The sequence below is a fragment of the Salmo trutta genome, chromosome 8 (assembly GCF_901001165.1).
Source record: "Salmo trutta chromosome 8, fSalTru1.1, whole genome shotgun sequence".
In the NCBI taxonomy this organism is placed as follows: domain Eukaryota; kingdom Metazoa; phylum Chordata; class Actinopteri; order Salmoniformes; family Salmonidae; genus Salmo; species Salmo trutta.
In genome coordinates, this window is record NC_042964.1 from 9,470,149 (window position 1) to 9,483,377 (window position 13,229).

At 44.8% G+C, this 13,229-nt stretch overlaps 1 protein-coding gene across 3 annotated transcripts in view; it reads left to right on the plus strand.

Annotated features, from left to right (window-relative positions):
- Nucleotides 1–3,680, plus strand: part of LOC115198150 (mitogen-activated protein kinase kinase kinase kinase 2-like) — a 32,519-nt gene extending 28,839 nt beyond the window's left edge. For all 3 annotated transcript variants that reach the window (XM_029759883.1, XM_029759884.1, XM_029759885.1), the window contains exons 27-32: nucleotides 1,913–2,096; nucleotides 2,284–2,376; nucleotides 2,470–2,556; nucleotides 2,717–2,787; nucleotides 2,899–2,954; nucleotides 3,069–3,680. In XM_029759883.1, the coding sequence (XP_029615743.1) occupies nucleotides 1,913–2,096; nucleotides 2,284–2,376; nucleotides 2,470–2,556; nucleotides 2,717–2,787; nucleotides 2,899–2,954; nucleotides 3,069–3,156 (579 nt within the window). In that variant the 3' untranslated portion in view covers nucleotides 3,157–3,680. The remainder of the gene's footprint in view (nucleotides 1–1,912; nucleotides 2,097–2,283; nucleotides 2,377–2,469; nucleotides 2,557–2,716; nucleotides 2,788–2,898; nucleotides 2,955–3,068) is intronic.
- The last annotated feature ends 9,549 nt before the right edge of the window (nucleotides 3,681–13,229 follow it).

Below are 13,229 nucleotides of genomic sequence, written 5' to 3' on the forward strand. Positions count from 1 at the left end.
AACACCTTTGGGATGAATTGAAACTCCGACTGCGAGCCAGGCCTAATCGCCCAACATCAGTGCCCGACATCACTAATGGTCTTGTGGCTGAATAGAAGCAAGTTCCTGCAGCAATGTTCCAACATCTAATGGAAAGCCTTCCTAGAAGAGTGGAGCAGGTTATAGCAACAAAGGGGAGGACCGACTCCATATTAATGCCCATGATTTTGGAATGAGATGTTCGACGAGCAGGTGTCCACATACTTTTGGTCATGTAGTGCATGTATACAGTGGGGGAAAAAAGTATTTGATCCCCTGCTGATTTTGTACGTTTTCCCACTGACAAAGAAAGGATCAGTCTATAATTTTAATGGTAGGTTTATTTGAACAGTGAGAGACAGAATAACAACAAAAATATCCAGAAAAACGCATGTCAAAAATGTTGGAAATTGATTTGCATTTTAATGAGGGAAATAAGTATTTGACCCCCTCTCAATCAGAAAGATTTCTGGCTCCCAGGTGTCTTTTATAGAGGTAACGAGATGAGATTAGGAGCACACTCTAACTGCAGCTTGTTACCTGTAAAAAAGACACCTGTCGACAGAAGCAATCAATCAATCAGATTCCAAACTCTCCACCATGGCCAAGACCAAAGAGCTCTCCAAGGATGTCAGGGACAAGATTGTAGACCTACACTAGGCTGGAATGGGCTACAAGACCATCGCCAAGCAGCTTGGTGAAAAGGTGACAACATTTGGTGCGATTTATCGCAAATGGAAGAAACACAAAAGAACTGTCAATCTCCCTCGGCCTGGGGCTCCATGCAAGATCTCACCTCGTGGAGTTGCAATGATCATGAGAACGGTGAGGAATCAGCCCAGAACTACATGGGGGGATCTTGTCAATGATCTCAAGGCAGCTGGGACCATAGTCACCAAGAAAACAATTGGTAACACACTACGCCGTGAAGGACTGAAATCTTGCAGCACCTGCAAGGTCCCCCTGCTCAAGAATACATATACATGCCCGTCTGAAGTTTGCCAATGAACATCTGAATGACTCAGAGGACAACTGGTGAAAGTGTTGTAGTCAGATGAGACCAAAATGGAGCTCTTTGACATCAACTCAACTCGCCGTGTTTGGAGGAGGAGGAATGCTGCCTATGACCCCAAGAACACCATCTCCACCGTCAAACATGGAGGTGGAAACATTATGCTTTGGGGGTGTTTTTCTGCTAAGGGGACAGGACAACTTCACCGCATCAAAGGGACGATGGACGGGGCCATGTACCATCAAATCTTGGGTGAGAACCTCCTTCCCTCAGCCAGGGCATTGAAAATGGGTTGTGGATGGGTATTCCAGCATGACAATGACCCAAAACACACGGCCAAGGCAACAAAGGAGTGGCTCAAGAAGAAGCACATTAAGGTCCTGGAGTGGCCTAGCCAGTCTCCAGACCTTAATCCCATAGAAAATCTGTGGAGGGAGCTGAAGGTTCGAGTTGCCAAACGTCAGCCTCAAAACCTTAATGACTTGGAGAAGATTTGCAAAGAGGAGTGGGACAAAATCCCTCCTGAGATGTGTACAAACCTGGTGGCCAACTACAAGAAACGTCTGACCTCTGTGATTGCCAACAAGGGTTTTGCCACCAAGTACTAAGTCATGTTTTGCAGAGGGGTCAAATACTTATTTCCCTCATTACAATGCAAATCATTTTATAACATTTTTGACATGCGTTTTTCTGGATTTTTTTGTTGTTATTCTGTCTCTCACTGTTCAAATAAACCTACTATTAAAATTATAGACTGATCATTTCTTTGTAAGTGGGCAAACGTACAAAATCAGCAGGGGATCAAATACTTTTTTCCCCCACTGTATGAACCATGTCTGTAAGACTTGTAAAATTGGTCTTTCTACACTTTTTCCCTCTCAGCATATAGACATACGTCTACCGGATTCGCTCCCTATCTTTGAGCTACTGGTGTTAGTGAAGGATGAGTTCCCACAGCTATGTGTAGGGGTGGGGGACTGTGCTGCAGAGGGAGGGAAACCACCAACCAACCAGCAGCTGAAGTTCGACATCATAGAGTTGAACGGCACACCAAATTCTTCACCAGGTAACACAGAGATGTCAGATATTAGGATTCGAACCGTACGACATTGTGTAGAGAAATTGTATAACCATAATTCTGTCTCCTTTCTTTCTTTTTTTCTTTCTTTCTTTCTTTCTTTCTTTCTTTCTTTCTTTCTTTCTTTCTTTCTGTCTTTGTATATCTGCATGTGTGTGTGTGCGTGTGTGTACAGAGAGTACGCCGGACCGGAGCCGGACCGGAGCCGGACCGGGAGCCATGCAGGCGACACAGCTGGACAGAGACACAGTTCTCATTGTACTGGAGAGTGAGTCTATTGGAATATATTACATCCTATCTAGAATATTATTAGCGCCTTTTAATGTCCACTACTAACGGTGTCTTTAATGTCACTTTACAGAGACTGTGAAGATTGTCAACCTACAAGGTCTTCCGTCCAAGGAGCTGGCTTCTGAACTTGTCTTTGACTTCCCCATTGAAACACTAAGTACTAACTTCATTCAATCTCAATAATAATTCTTTACCTCATAGAATGTTCTCAATTCTTCACCACATCAAAGGTGCAGGCAGGGGTGAGGTACTGTAGTTACAGAAACAAACTACGTGCGTGGAAGATTGTTTTTGTGAAATTACTGTTGTGTGGCTAGTTTGTTTACAGGACAGTGTTCTGGCTTTCTGGAAGCATGGTCTTAAAGGGAGGAGTCTTCACACAAATGAGGTGATTATGTTTCATTGTAATGCGCTCATAAAAATAAAAAAATGCTTGATCTGCATTGGAAGTATATTATCTCGCCGAAAAAGTGAAATACATTTACATTCATCTTTGTAGGTCACACAGGAAATCACAGACGAAAGCAGAGTATTCCAGGTCTTGGGGACGAACAGGTATGCCCCAAACGCTGGTCTGTTACCTTGAATACCACATTATGTGTGTTCGCATTAGGGGTCAAAGGTTATCTGAGAAAACTAATCACATTCGGTCTTTTGTCGTTTCCGTAGGGATATCGTCCTTCAGAGTACCCCCACAGAGGACCCGTCAGCCATGACCAACCTCTATATCCTGACTGGCCATGAAAGCAGCTACTGAGAGAAGAGAGAAAAGGACTGAAAGAAAATAATAGAAATTGGAATTAAATTAAGAAGAGAAGAAGAGTGGGTCTTGAGATGGGAAGTGCTTCTCTGGCACCTAATAAACTCACGAGCGAACTGTAGACTTGCCTCAAACTGAACTAACCCACTCTACCTGCATATGGGGAACAGACAGACCATGGGAGACTCTCACACACTAAACCACAGGGAGATAGCTGAGCTGGTGTGTGTTCGAGGAAGGACTTATAAAAAAAGACTTGTCAGAGAGTGCCCCCTGTCATGACCTCTAACCCCTTGAATGGCACAAACTACTTTTGACCTTTCACAACCCCATTGTCTATTTTTACTGGTATAACTGATGACTGAAGTCTGACCTGTCTCCTGAAACAACATTGTGAACACCACCCTGCTCTGTCCACTAACTGTAGTATTATTATGTAACGTCATGGCATAGGTGGTGCCGCTCCAAGATGTCAACATAAATATCCTGCTCAAAAAAATATAGGGAACACTTAAACAACACAATGTAACTCCAAGTCAATCACACTTCTGTGAAATCAAACTGTCCACTTAGGAAGCAACACTGATTGACAATAAATGTCACATGCTGTTGTGCAAATGGAATAGACAACGGGTGGAAATTATAGGCAATAAGCAAGACACCCCCAATAAAGGAGTGGTTCTGCAGGTGGAGACCACAGGCCACTTCTCAGTTCCTATGCTTCCTGGCTGATGTTTTGGTCACTTTTGAATGCTGGCGGTGCTTTCACTCTAGTGGTAGCATGAGACGGAGTCTACAACCCACACAAGTGGCTCAGGTAGTGCAGCTCATCCAGGATGGCACATCAATGTGAGCTGTGGCAAGAAGGTTTGCTGTGTCTGTCAGCGTAGTGTCCAGAGCATGGAGGTGCTACCAGGAGACAGGCCAGTACATCAGGAGACGTGGAGGAGGCCGTAGGAGGGCAACAACCCAGCAGCAGGACCGCTACCTCCGCCTTTGTGCAAGGAGGAGCAGGAGGAGCACTGCCAGAGCCCTTCAAAATGACCTCCAGCAGGCCACAAATGTGCATGTGTCTGCTCAAACGGTCAGAAACAGACTCCATGAGGGTGGTATGAGGGCCCGACGTCCACAGGTGGGTGTTGTGCTTACAGCCCAACACCGTGCAGGATGTTTGGCATTTGCCAGAGAACACCAAGATTGGCAAATTCGCCACTGGCGCCCTGTGCTCTTCACAGATGAAAGCAGGTTCACACTGAGCACGTGACAGACGTGACAGAGTCTGGAGACGCCGTGGAGAAAGTTCTGCTGCCTGCAACATCCTCCAGCATGACCGTTTTGGCGGTGGGTCAGTCATGGTGTGGGGTGGCATTTCTTTGGGGGGCCACACAGCCCTCCATGTGCACGCCAGAGGTAGCCTGACTGCCATTAGGTACCGAGATGAGATCCTCAGACCCCTTGTGAGACCATATGCTGGTGCGGTTGGCCCTGGGTTCCTCCTAATGCAAGACAATGCTAGACCTCATGTGGCTGGAGTGTGTCAGCAGTTCCTGCAAGAGGAAGGCATTGATGCTATGGACTGGCCCGCCCGTTCCCCAGACCTGAATCCAATTGAGCACATCTGGGACATCATGTCTCGCTCCATCCACCAATGCCACGTTGCATCACAGACTGTCCAGGAGTTGGCGGATGCTTTAGTCCAGGTCTGGGAGGAGATCCCTCAGGAGACCATCCGCCACCTCATCAGGAGCATGCCCAGGCGTTGTAGGGAGGTCATACAGGCACGTGGAGGCCACACACACACACTACTGAGCCTCATTTTGACTTGTTTTAAGGACATTACAAAGTTGGATCAGCCTGTAGTGTGGTTTTCCACTTTAATTTTGAGTGACTCCAAATCCAGACCTCCATGGGTTGATAAATTGGATTTCCATTGATTATTTTTGTGTGATTTTGTTGTCAGCACATTCAACTATGTAAAGAAAAAAGTATTTAATAAGATTATTTCTTTCATTCAGATCTAGGATGTGTTGTTTAAGTGTTCCCTTTATTTTTTTGAGCAGTGTAGTTTAGAAAATATGTGCCATAGAATCAGAGTGCTAATACATTCTAAAAGTGCTTTGAAAGACTTTACTGAGATCAATTTAAAGGCCTGTTTTCCAGACCCAGATGAAGACTATTCCGGCACTAAAATGGGCTTGCAACGTGTTTGTTTGCCACAAAGCTCTCAAAGACAGGTAGTGATACTATGTTGTGTTTAATGATACTGGTTTGGTTGTGCAGTATGAGGCCCAATGTAACACTCATCATCCATGAAATACACTTTAAGGAGCATGCATGCTGCTTTTTGAATTTTATTTTAGGAAAATCATATGTCGGAATATGGATTTAAGAGATTTTATGTATACTTAGTTTTAACTTACTCCAAACAATAGATTTTTTCAAGAGAGAGAGAGAGAGAGAAAATGAGGAATGAGAGATGGTGACAGAGAAAGAGAGGGAGAATGAGGAATGAGAGATGGTGACAGAGAATGAGGAATGAGAGATGGTGACAGAGAAAGAGAGAAAGAGAGAGAGAGAGAGGGTTGTCGTCGGTTAAGGAGGACCAAAACGCAGCAGGTATGTGTATGCTCATCTTGATTTTTAATAAATACAAAATGAACGTACAAAAATAACAAAAACCACAATCGAACAACAAACAGTCTGGCAAAGCCTAAGGCTCAACACAGAACAATCACCCACAAATAACAAACACACCCTCATATATGGGACTCTCAATCAAAGGCAGATAGACAACACCTGCCTTCAACTGAGAGTCCCAACCCCAATCAACACAACATAGAAACACACTCACCAGACTACACATAGAAATACATAAACATAGACCATCAACCAAAAACCCGGAAATACTAAATCAAATACCCTTTAAACAAACACACCACCCTGAACCACATAAAACAAATACCCTCTGCCACGTCCTGACCAAACTACAATACTAATTAACCCTTATACTGGCCAGGACGTGACAGAGAGAGATAGAGAGAGAGTCAAAAATAGCAGGTCCGGGACAAGCTAGCACATCCGGTGAACAGGTCAGGGTTTCATAGCCCCAGGCAGAACAATTGAAACTGGAGCAGCAGAACGACCAGGTGGATTGTGGACAGCCAGGAGTCATTAGGCCAGGTAGTCCTGAGGCATGGTCTCCCGAGTGGCACAGCGGTCTAAGGCACTGCAGGTCAGTGCTAGAGGCGTCACTACAGACCCTGATTCGATTCCAGGCTGTATCACAACCGGCCGTGATTGGGAGTCCCATAGGGTGGCGCACACTTGGCCCAGCATCGTCCGGGTTAGGGTTAGGCCGTCATTGTAAATAAGAATTTGTTCTTAACTGACTTGCCTAGTTAAATAAATAAATACAAATAAGTGGTCCTATGTCTCAGGTCCTCCAGGAGTGGAGGGAAAGAGAATTAGAGGAATTAGATTTATATCAGATATAACAGACTGACCCTAGCCCCCTGGAACATAGACTATTGCAGCATTTATACTGGAGGCTGAGACATGGGGGGTTGGGGGACACTGTGGCCCCGGACAGGGCAAACCAGGCAGGATTTACACCCCACCCACTTTGCCAAAGTACAGCCCACACACAACTAGAGGGAGATCAACTTACTACCCTTACCACTAGAGAGATATCAACTTACTACCCTTAGACAAGGCTGAGTATAGCCCACAAAGATTTCCTCCACCGCACAAGCCCGAAGGGGCGCAAAACCGGACAGGAAGATCACGTCAGTGACTCAACCCACTGAAGTGATGCACCCCTCCTAGGGACGGCATGGAAGAGCACTAGTAAGCCAGTGACTCAGCCAGCCCCCTGCAATAGGGTCAGAGACATGGATTAGCTTTTCTGCATCATTTTGTGACCCAGAAAATCTGATTTTTGAAATGTTACAAAGATGGAGAAAAGCTGCCCTTTAAATATTCTTGATATGTTCGTCAAAAGAGAGATCAGGGTCCAGAGTAACGCCAAGGTCCTTCACAGTTTTATTTGAGACGACTGTACAACCATCAAGATTAATTGTCAGATCCAACAGAAGATCTCTTTGTTTCCTGGGACCTTGAACTAGCATCTCTGTTTAGTCCGAGTTTAAAAGTAAACCATTCGTCACCATCCACTTCCTTATGTATGAAACACAGGGTTCCAGGGTAGGCAATTTTGGGCCTTCATGTTTCATCGAAATGTACAACTGTGTGTCGTCTGCATGACATTTTTATCACGTGTATCTGCCGTCTCATTGGCTAGTATGGTCTCACCTGATATTGCCTCCTGACTACCTTCCATTTTTTAAGACATTTATTTTCATTGTTAGAGCGGCCACTTGAGTATCTGGTCAATATAATGGACAATCTGTGGCTGAGGATAATATAGAGTGATAGGAACAACATACTTCAGTAGTCTTTTTTTGAGCTAAGATGGATGACGAGGAGGAGACCTGGCTGATGACCCAGTGGGAGTAAAATAAGTTGGGTACTGTTAAATCGGTGAAGGTAGCTCGAAGTAGACTTGTGATGATTTTTTGTGTTTCTTCCCTCCAGGGGTAGCGGGTGTCTTGTGTCACGTGCCTCGGGAGAAGACCTGTGACTTGCTTTTCTCTCTGGAGCAGGGCGCCTTTGAAAGGGTTGATTGCTGCATTGTGTTGAGGTGGAGCAACTGAAATTGAAGATTCCCTGTGTCTGTGACACCTGCCGTTTGGTGCCACGCAGACCCAGTGGCGAGCGTGGTGAAACTGAGAAGACATTGTCTGTCTTTTTTAGTTTTGAAGCAGTCTTTACCTGATAAAGCCATGTTAGGATATGTCAGTTATCCCGGAAGAGCTTTTGTACCAAACCCATTAAGGTGTTTCAGATGCCAAGCTTATGGTCATGTTGCAGCAGTGCGTAGGTGGGAGATTCCGAGATGTGAGAAGTGTGCAGGAGGGCATGGGACAAAGGAATGTGTAGTATCGGTGGAAAAAACTGTGTCAATTGTGGCGGTGCCCATGTTGCTAGGGATCAGAAGTGACCGGTGCGAGAGAGACAGGCTGATGTTGCTAGGGTCAGAGTAGAACAAAAGGTGTTGTATGCTGAGGCAGTGAAAAGAGTTGCCCAAGAGCAGCTTTTCCCAAACTCAGTCCCGGGAACCCAAAGGGGTGCACATTCTGGTTGTTGCCCTAGCACTACACAGCTGATTCAAATAACCAAAACTTGATGATGAGTTCATTATTTGAATCAGCTGTGTAGTGCAAGTGCAAAAACCAAAACGTGCACCCTTTGGGGTCCCCAGGACCGGGTTTTGGAAACGCTGAACTAGTGGTATATAGATGTACTGTAGGGTTAGTTGGTGGTATGTAGTAGTGCTGTATCAATGTAGGGTTAGTTGGTGGTATGTAGTAGTGCTGTATAGATGTAGGGTTAGTTGGTGATATGTAGTAGTGCTATATCGATGTAGGGTTAGTTGGTGGTATGTAGTAGTGCTGTATAGATTTAGGGTTAGTTGGTGGTATGTAGTAGTGCTGTATAGATGTAGGGTTAGTTGGTGGTATGTAGTAGTGCTATATCAATGTAGGGTTAGTTGGTGGTATGTAGTAGTGCTATATCGATGTAGGGTTAGTTGGTGGTATGTAGTAGTGCTGTATAGATGTAGGGTTAGTTGGTGGTATGTAGTAGTGCTATATAGATGTAGGGTTAGTTGGTGGAGATTTTTTCCCTTCCCCCTTATTTTTGTATCACAAAATGCAACGTTATCGACCACACACCACCGCACAGTAGGTGGCAGCATGCACAAACAAAATATGCGAATGCCATGATACTAAAGAATAAGATATGTTTTACTAAGGTTGGCGTCTTAGCGTTTATAGCCATGGTTATCAACTGTACTGCATAAACTGAACGTCAATCACAGAAAATCAAGTACCCCTGACTGCAGTGTGCAGTTCCGGGCGGGGCTCAATGTGGGCGGGGTCAAACGTTTGACCCCGCCCACCAGTGTTTTTTTTGTCCATCTGAGGTTTGACAGTCACACACTGAATACAAACACACACGTTTGTGGAAGGCACACTTTGAATACAAACGTATTTCATTTTTGAAGATCGTAAGAAATATTATATAAAGTGGTACCAGCACATGTGTTGTAACACTTTTTGCTTCATGCTATATTTGAGACAAGCTACTGATATTGTTGCAGTGAACAACAGACTTGTTATGTATGTCATGTACTGTTAAAATTGTGTTGATAAGTGTTATAACTTTGTAATTATATTATTTCATTGAGCATATATATACAGTTACTACCATTCCTGATTTATAATGCTATTTACTTTCCTCATGAGAATGGAGACAGACTATACCATATAGACATACTGACAAGCTGAATGTGCTTTATGCATTAAATTATACCAGCTCCAGTAAAGAGATCAGAGACTCGGGTGACTTCTACATTATCTTTACTAAACAACATAACACATAACAAGGCCAAGGGCCTCTGGGGACTGTTTAAGGGCCTCTGGGTGCTCTTGAGGGGCGACTGGCCTCTGTTTAAGGGCCTTTGGGTGCTCTTGAGGGGCCACTGGCCACAGTTTAAGGGCCTCTGGGTGCTCTTGAGGGGCCACTGGATGCTGATGGTATGTCAGGTGCTTCAGAAACTGTGTTCTGTTGATTACTGTTGCTGTAGCAATAGCAACAATGAAAGTGTGCCGCATTTCTACAACTGAAGCCACACTTTATGATTGTCAACTCTGAAAGAGAGGAATAACAGTAAAGTAACAAGTTATAACATTTAATTAAATACACTGATGTAACAAAAAAACAGGGCAAATCAAAAAACGTGAACGTCAAATATATACAATAAACAAAGAAAGAAATAGTACCTCTGTGCCTCACTGAAGCATGACCTTTGATCTGGTTGTTGACCATATATTGTTCAGCCTTATATGTGCAGAAGGGGCAGTGATGAAGTTGACTGCTGATGCATTTTTTCATTTTAGGACTCTCGCCCTCCAATAACACACTAACGTGTCTCTATACATCAAAGAAAATAAGCATAGACATAAAAGGCATCATCATTAGAAAGGCATAAAATAAGCAATAGGCATTTAATTTCATTATTGTATATACCATGTGTAGGCTGTGTAGACTCGCTATGTGTATCTTAGGGAATGGCCGTCGGCATCAACAATACACATTTAGAGCCTGCCAAACACAACAAGGCATACATTGAAGAAACACAGAAAATCAACGATCAAATCGATTACATAACTGTACATGTCAACCTAGGCTTACTGCTCAAGTAGGCAAATTTGTCCAAATAAGATTCCCTCATTGTAAGCAATTAGCTAGCTCACGTGCAAACGGGTGCTATTGCTAATTAGCTCGCTCACGTGCAAATGGGTGCTAATTAACACTATGCTAACATCGGTGTGATAGTTGGTTATATATAAAATATACCACTGCACTGGTATAACATGAGTATTACAAAGTACATTATGCATAATGACAGTCTCACTTACTTCCATGGTTTATGTTTTTATTCATGTAGGTTAGGTTCAATTAAGATTCGCTTTCGTTGACGTTGATACCTTCGTCGTGAACCTCAACTTGGGTGACCTTGAAGGAGACGGGAAGGGTTCGGGTTAAACGCGTTTGCCTACATTGAGCCCTGAACTGCACACTCCATCAGGGGCTTCTCCAGAAAATAGATGTTGTGGCAGCTGCGGAGAAGCACTTGGGTGTACTAGATTTTACTGCAGAATACTTACAAGATGTTTCGAACCATAGTGTCCCGTCCTCCCAGGCTGCTGGCCTGGTGAAGGATCAGATAGGGCCAAAGTGGTGGAATAGTGGGGATGTTTTTATGGGTGTAGGGTTAGAGGAAGCCCAGTGGCCGGCGGTGGGAGAAGATGGAGCTAAATGTTTTTTGGCCAACATTCTGCTAATTTTCTCATTGATTAAACATTTCATCTCAATACTGATTTCTGTTTCCAAAACTAGTTTGAAGACTTTCCCATTTGCCAAAGTAAAAAAAAAACGGCGTTGTTTAGAAGGAGTGCAAGGGCGATTTGAGTTATTGCACACGCTCACTTCACAGAGTAGGCGTTCCCTAACGGAAATATGCAAATAAATTCTAGAACTCGCCAATAGGCTCTTGCTAGCTCGTGCTTGGCTCTGCCCACCTCCTTGCTTGTTTTGCCCTCTATGAATCATTTGCTCCCATTTCAAATGACAGGCTGTGGCAGCAGAAGGTGCGTGCTTTGCACCTGAAAAAGATATCGGATTGGAATGTGTCGTGTGTGGATCTGTGAAGCAGGGCGCCTATCAAAGGGGTTGGAGTGGCGCTAGAAGTGAGTGCAAAGGATGTAACTGAAGAAATAGAGTCAGTGGTTGGTGCACACCAACTGACCTGTATGGTGGATGGAGTGAGGAAGCCCAGTGGTTGGTGCACGCCGACTGATCCGTATGCTGGATGGAGTGAGGAAGCTCAGTGGTTGGTGCACGCCGACTGATCCGTATGCTGGATGGTGTGAGGAAGCCCAGTGGTTGGTGCACGCCGACTGATCCGTATGCTGGATGGAGTGAGGAAGCCCAGTGGTTGATGCACGCCGACTGATCCGTATGCTGGATGGTGTGAGGAAGCCCAGTGGTTGGTGCACGCCGACTGATCCGTATGGTGGATGGTGTGAGGAAGCCCAGTGGTTAGTACACTGTGTAGGGATGTGATTTGGATTATCACTGAAGGAGTGGGGTAGGGATTTGGCGGATTTATTAAATTTTTGTATTGTATATTATGTTTTTAACTTTCCCCTTTCCCGCAATGGATATACAATATATACACACAAATGTATTTGGACACCCCTTCAAATTTGTGTATTCGGCTATTTCAGCCACACCCGTTGCTGACAGGTGCATAAAAGCGAAGACACAGCCATGCAATCTCCATAGACAAACATTGGCTGTAGAATGGCCTTACTAAGGAGCTCAGTGACTTTCAATGTTGCACCTTCATAGGATGCTACCTTTACAACAAGTCAGTTCGCCAATTTTCTGCCCTGCTAGAGCTGCCCCGGTCAACTGTAAGTGATGTTATTGTGAAGTTGAAATGTCTAGGAGCAACAACGGCTCCGTCACAAAGTGGTAGGCCACACAAGCTCACAGAACGGGACCACTGAGTGCTGAAGCGCGTAGCGCGTTGTAATTGTCTGTCCTCGGTTGCAACACTCACTACCAAGTCCCAAACTGCCTCTGGAAGCAACGTCAGCACAAGAACTGTTCGTCAGGAGCTTCATGAAATGGGTTTCTATGGTCGATCAGCCTCACACAAGCCTAAGATCACCATGCACAATGCCAAGCGTTGGCTGGAGTTGTGTAAAGCTTGCTGCCATTGGACTCTGGAGCAGTTGAAACGCGTTCCCTGAAGTGATGAATCATGCTTCACCATCTGGCAGTCCGATGGACGGATATGGGTTTGGCAGATGCCAAAAGAACGCTACCTGCCCTAATACATAGTGCCAACTGTAAAGTTTGGTGGAGGAGGAATAATGGCCTGGGGCTGTTTTCATGGTTCGGGCTAGGCCCCTTAGTTCCAGTGAAGCGAAATCTTAACGCTCCATTCTAGGCAATTCTTTGCTTCCGACTTTGTGGCAACAATTTGGGGAAGGCCCTTTCCTGTTATAGCATGACAATGCCACCATGCACAAAGCAATGTCCATAAAGAAATGGTTTGTCGAGATCGGTGTGGAAGAACTTGACTGGCCTGCATAGAACTCTGACCTCAACCCCATCGAACACCTTTGGGGTGAACTGGAATGCCGACTGCGAGCCAGGCATAATAGCCCAATATCAGTGCCCGACCTCACTAATGCTCTTGTGGCTGAATGGAAGCAAGTCCCCGCAGCAATGTTCCAAAATCTAGTGGAAAGCCTTCCCAGAAGAGTGGAGGCTGTTACAGCAGCAAAGGGGGACCAACTCCATATTAAAGCCCATGAGATATTCGACTAGCAGGTGTCCACATACTTTTGGTCATGTAGTGTGTGTATATACAG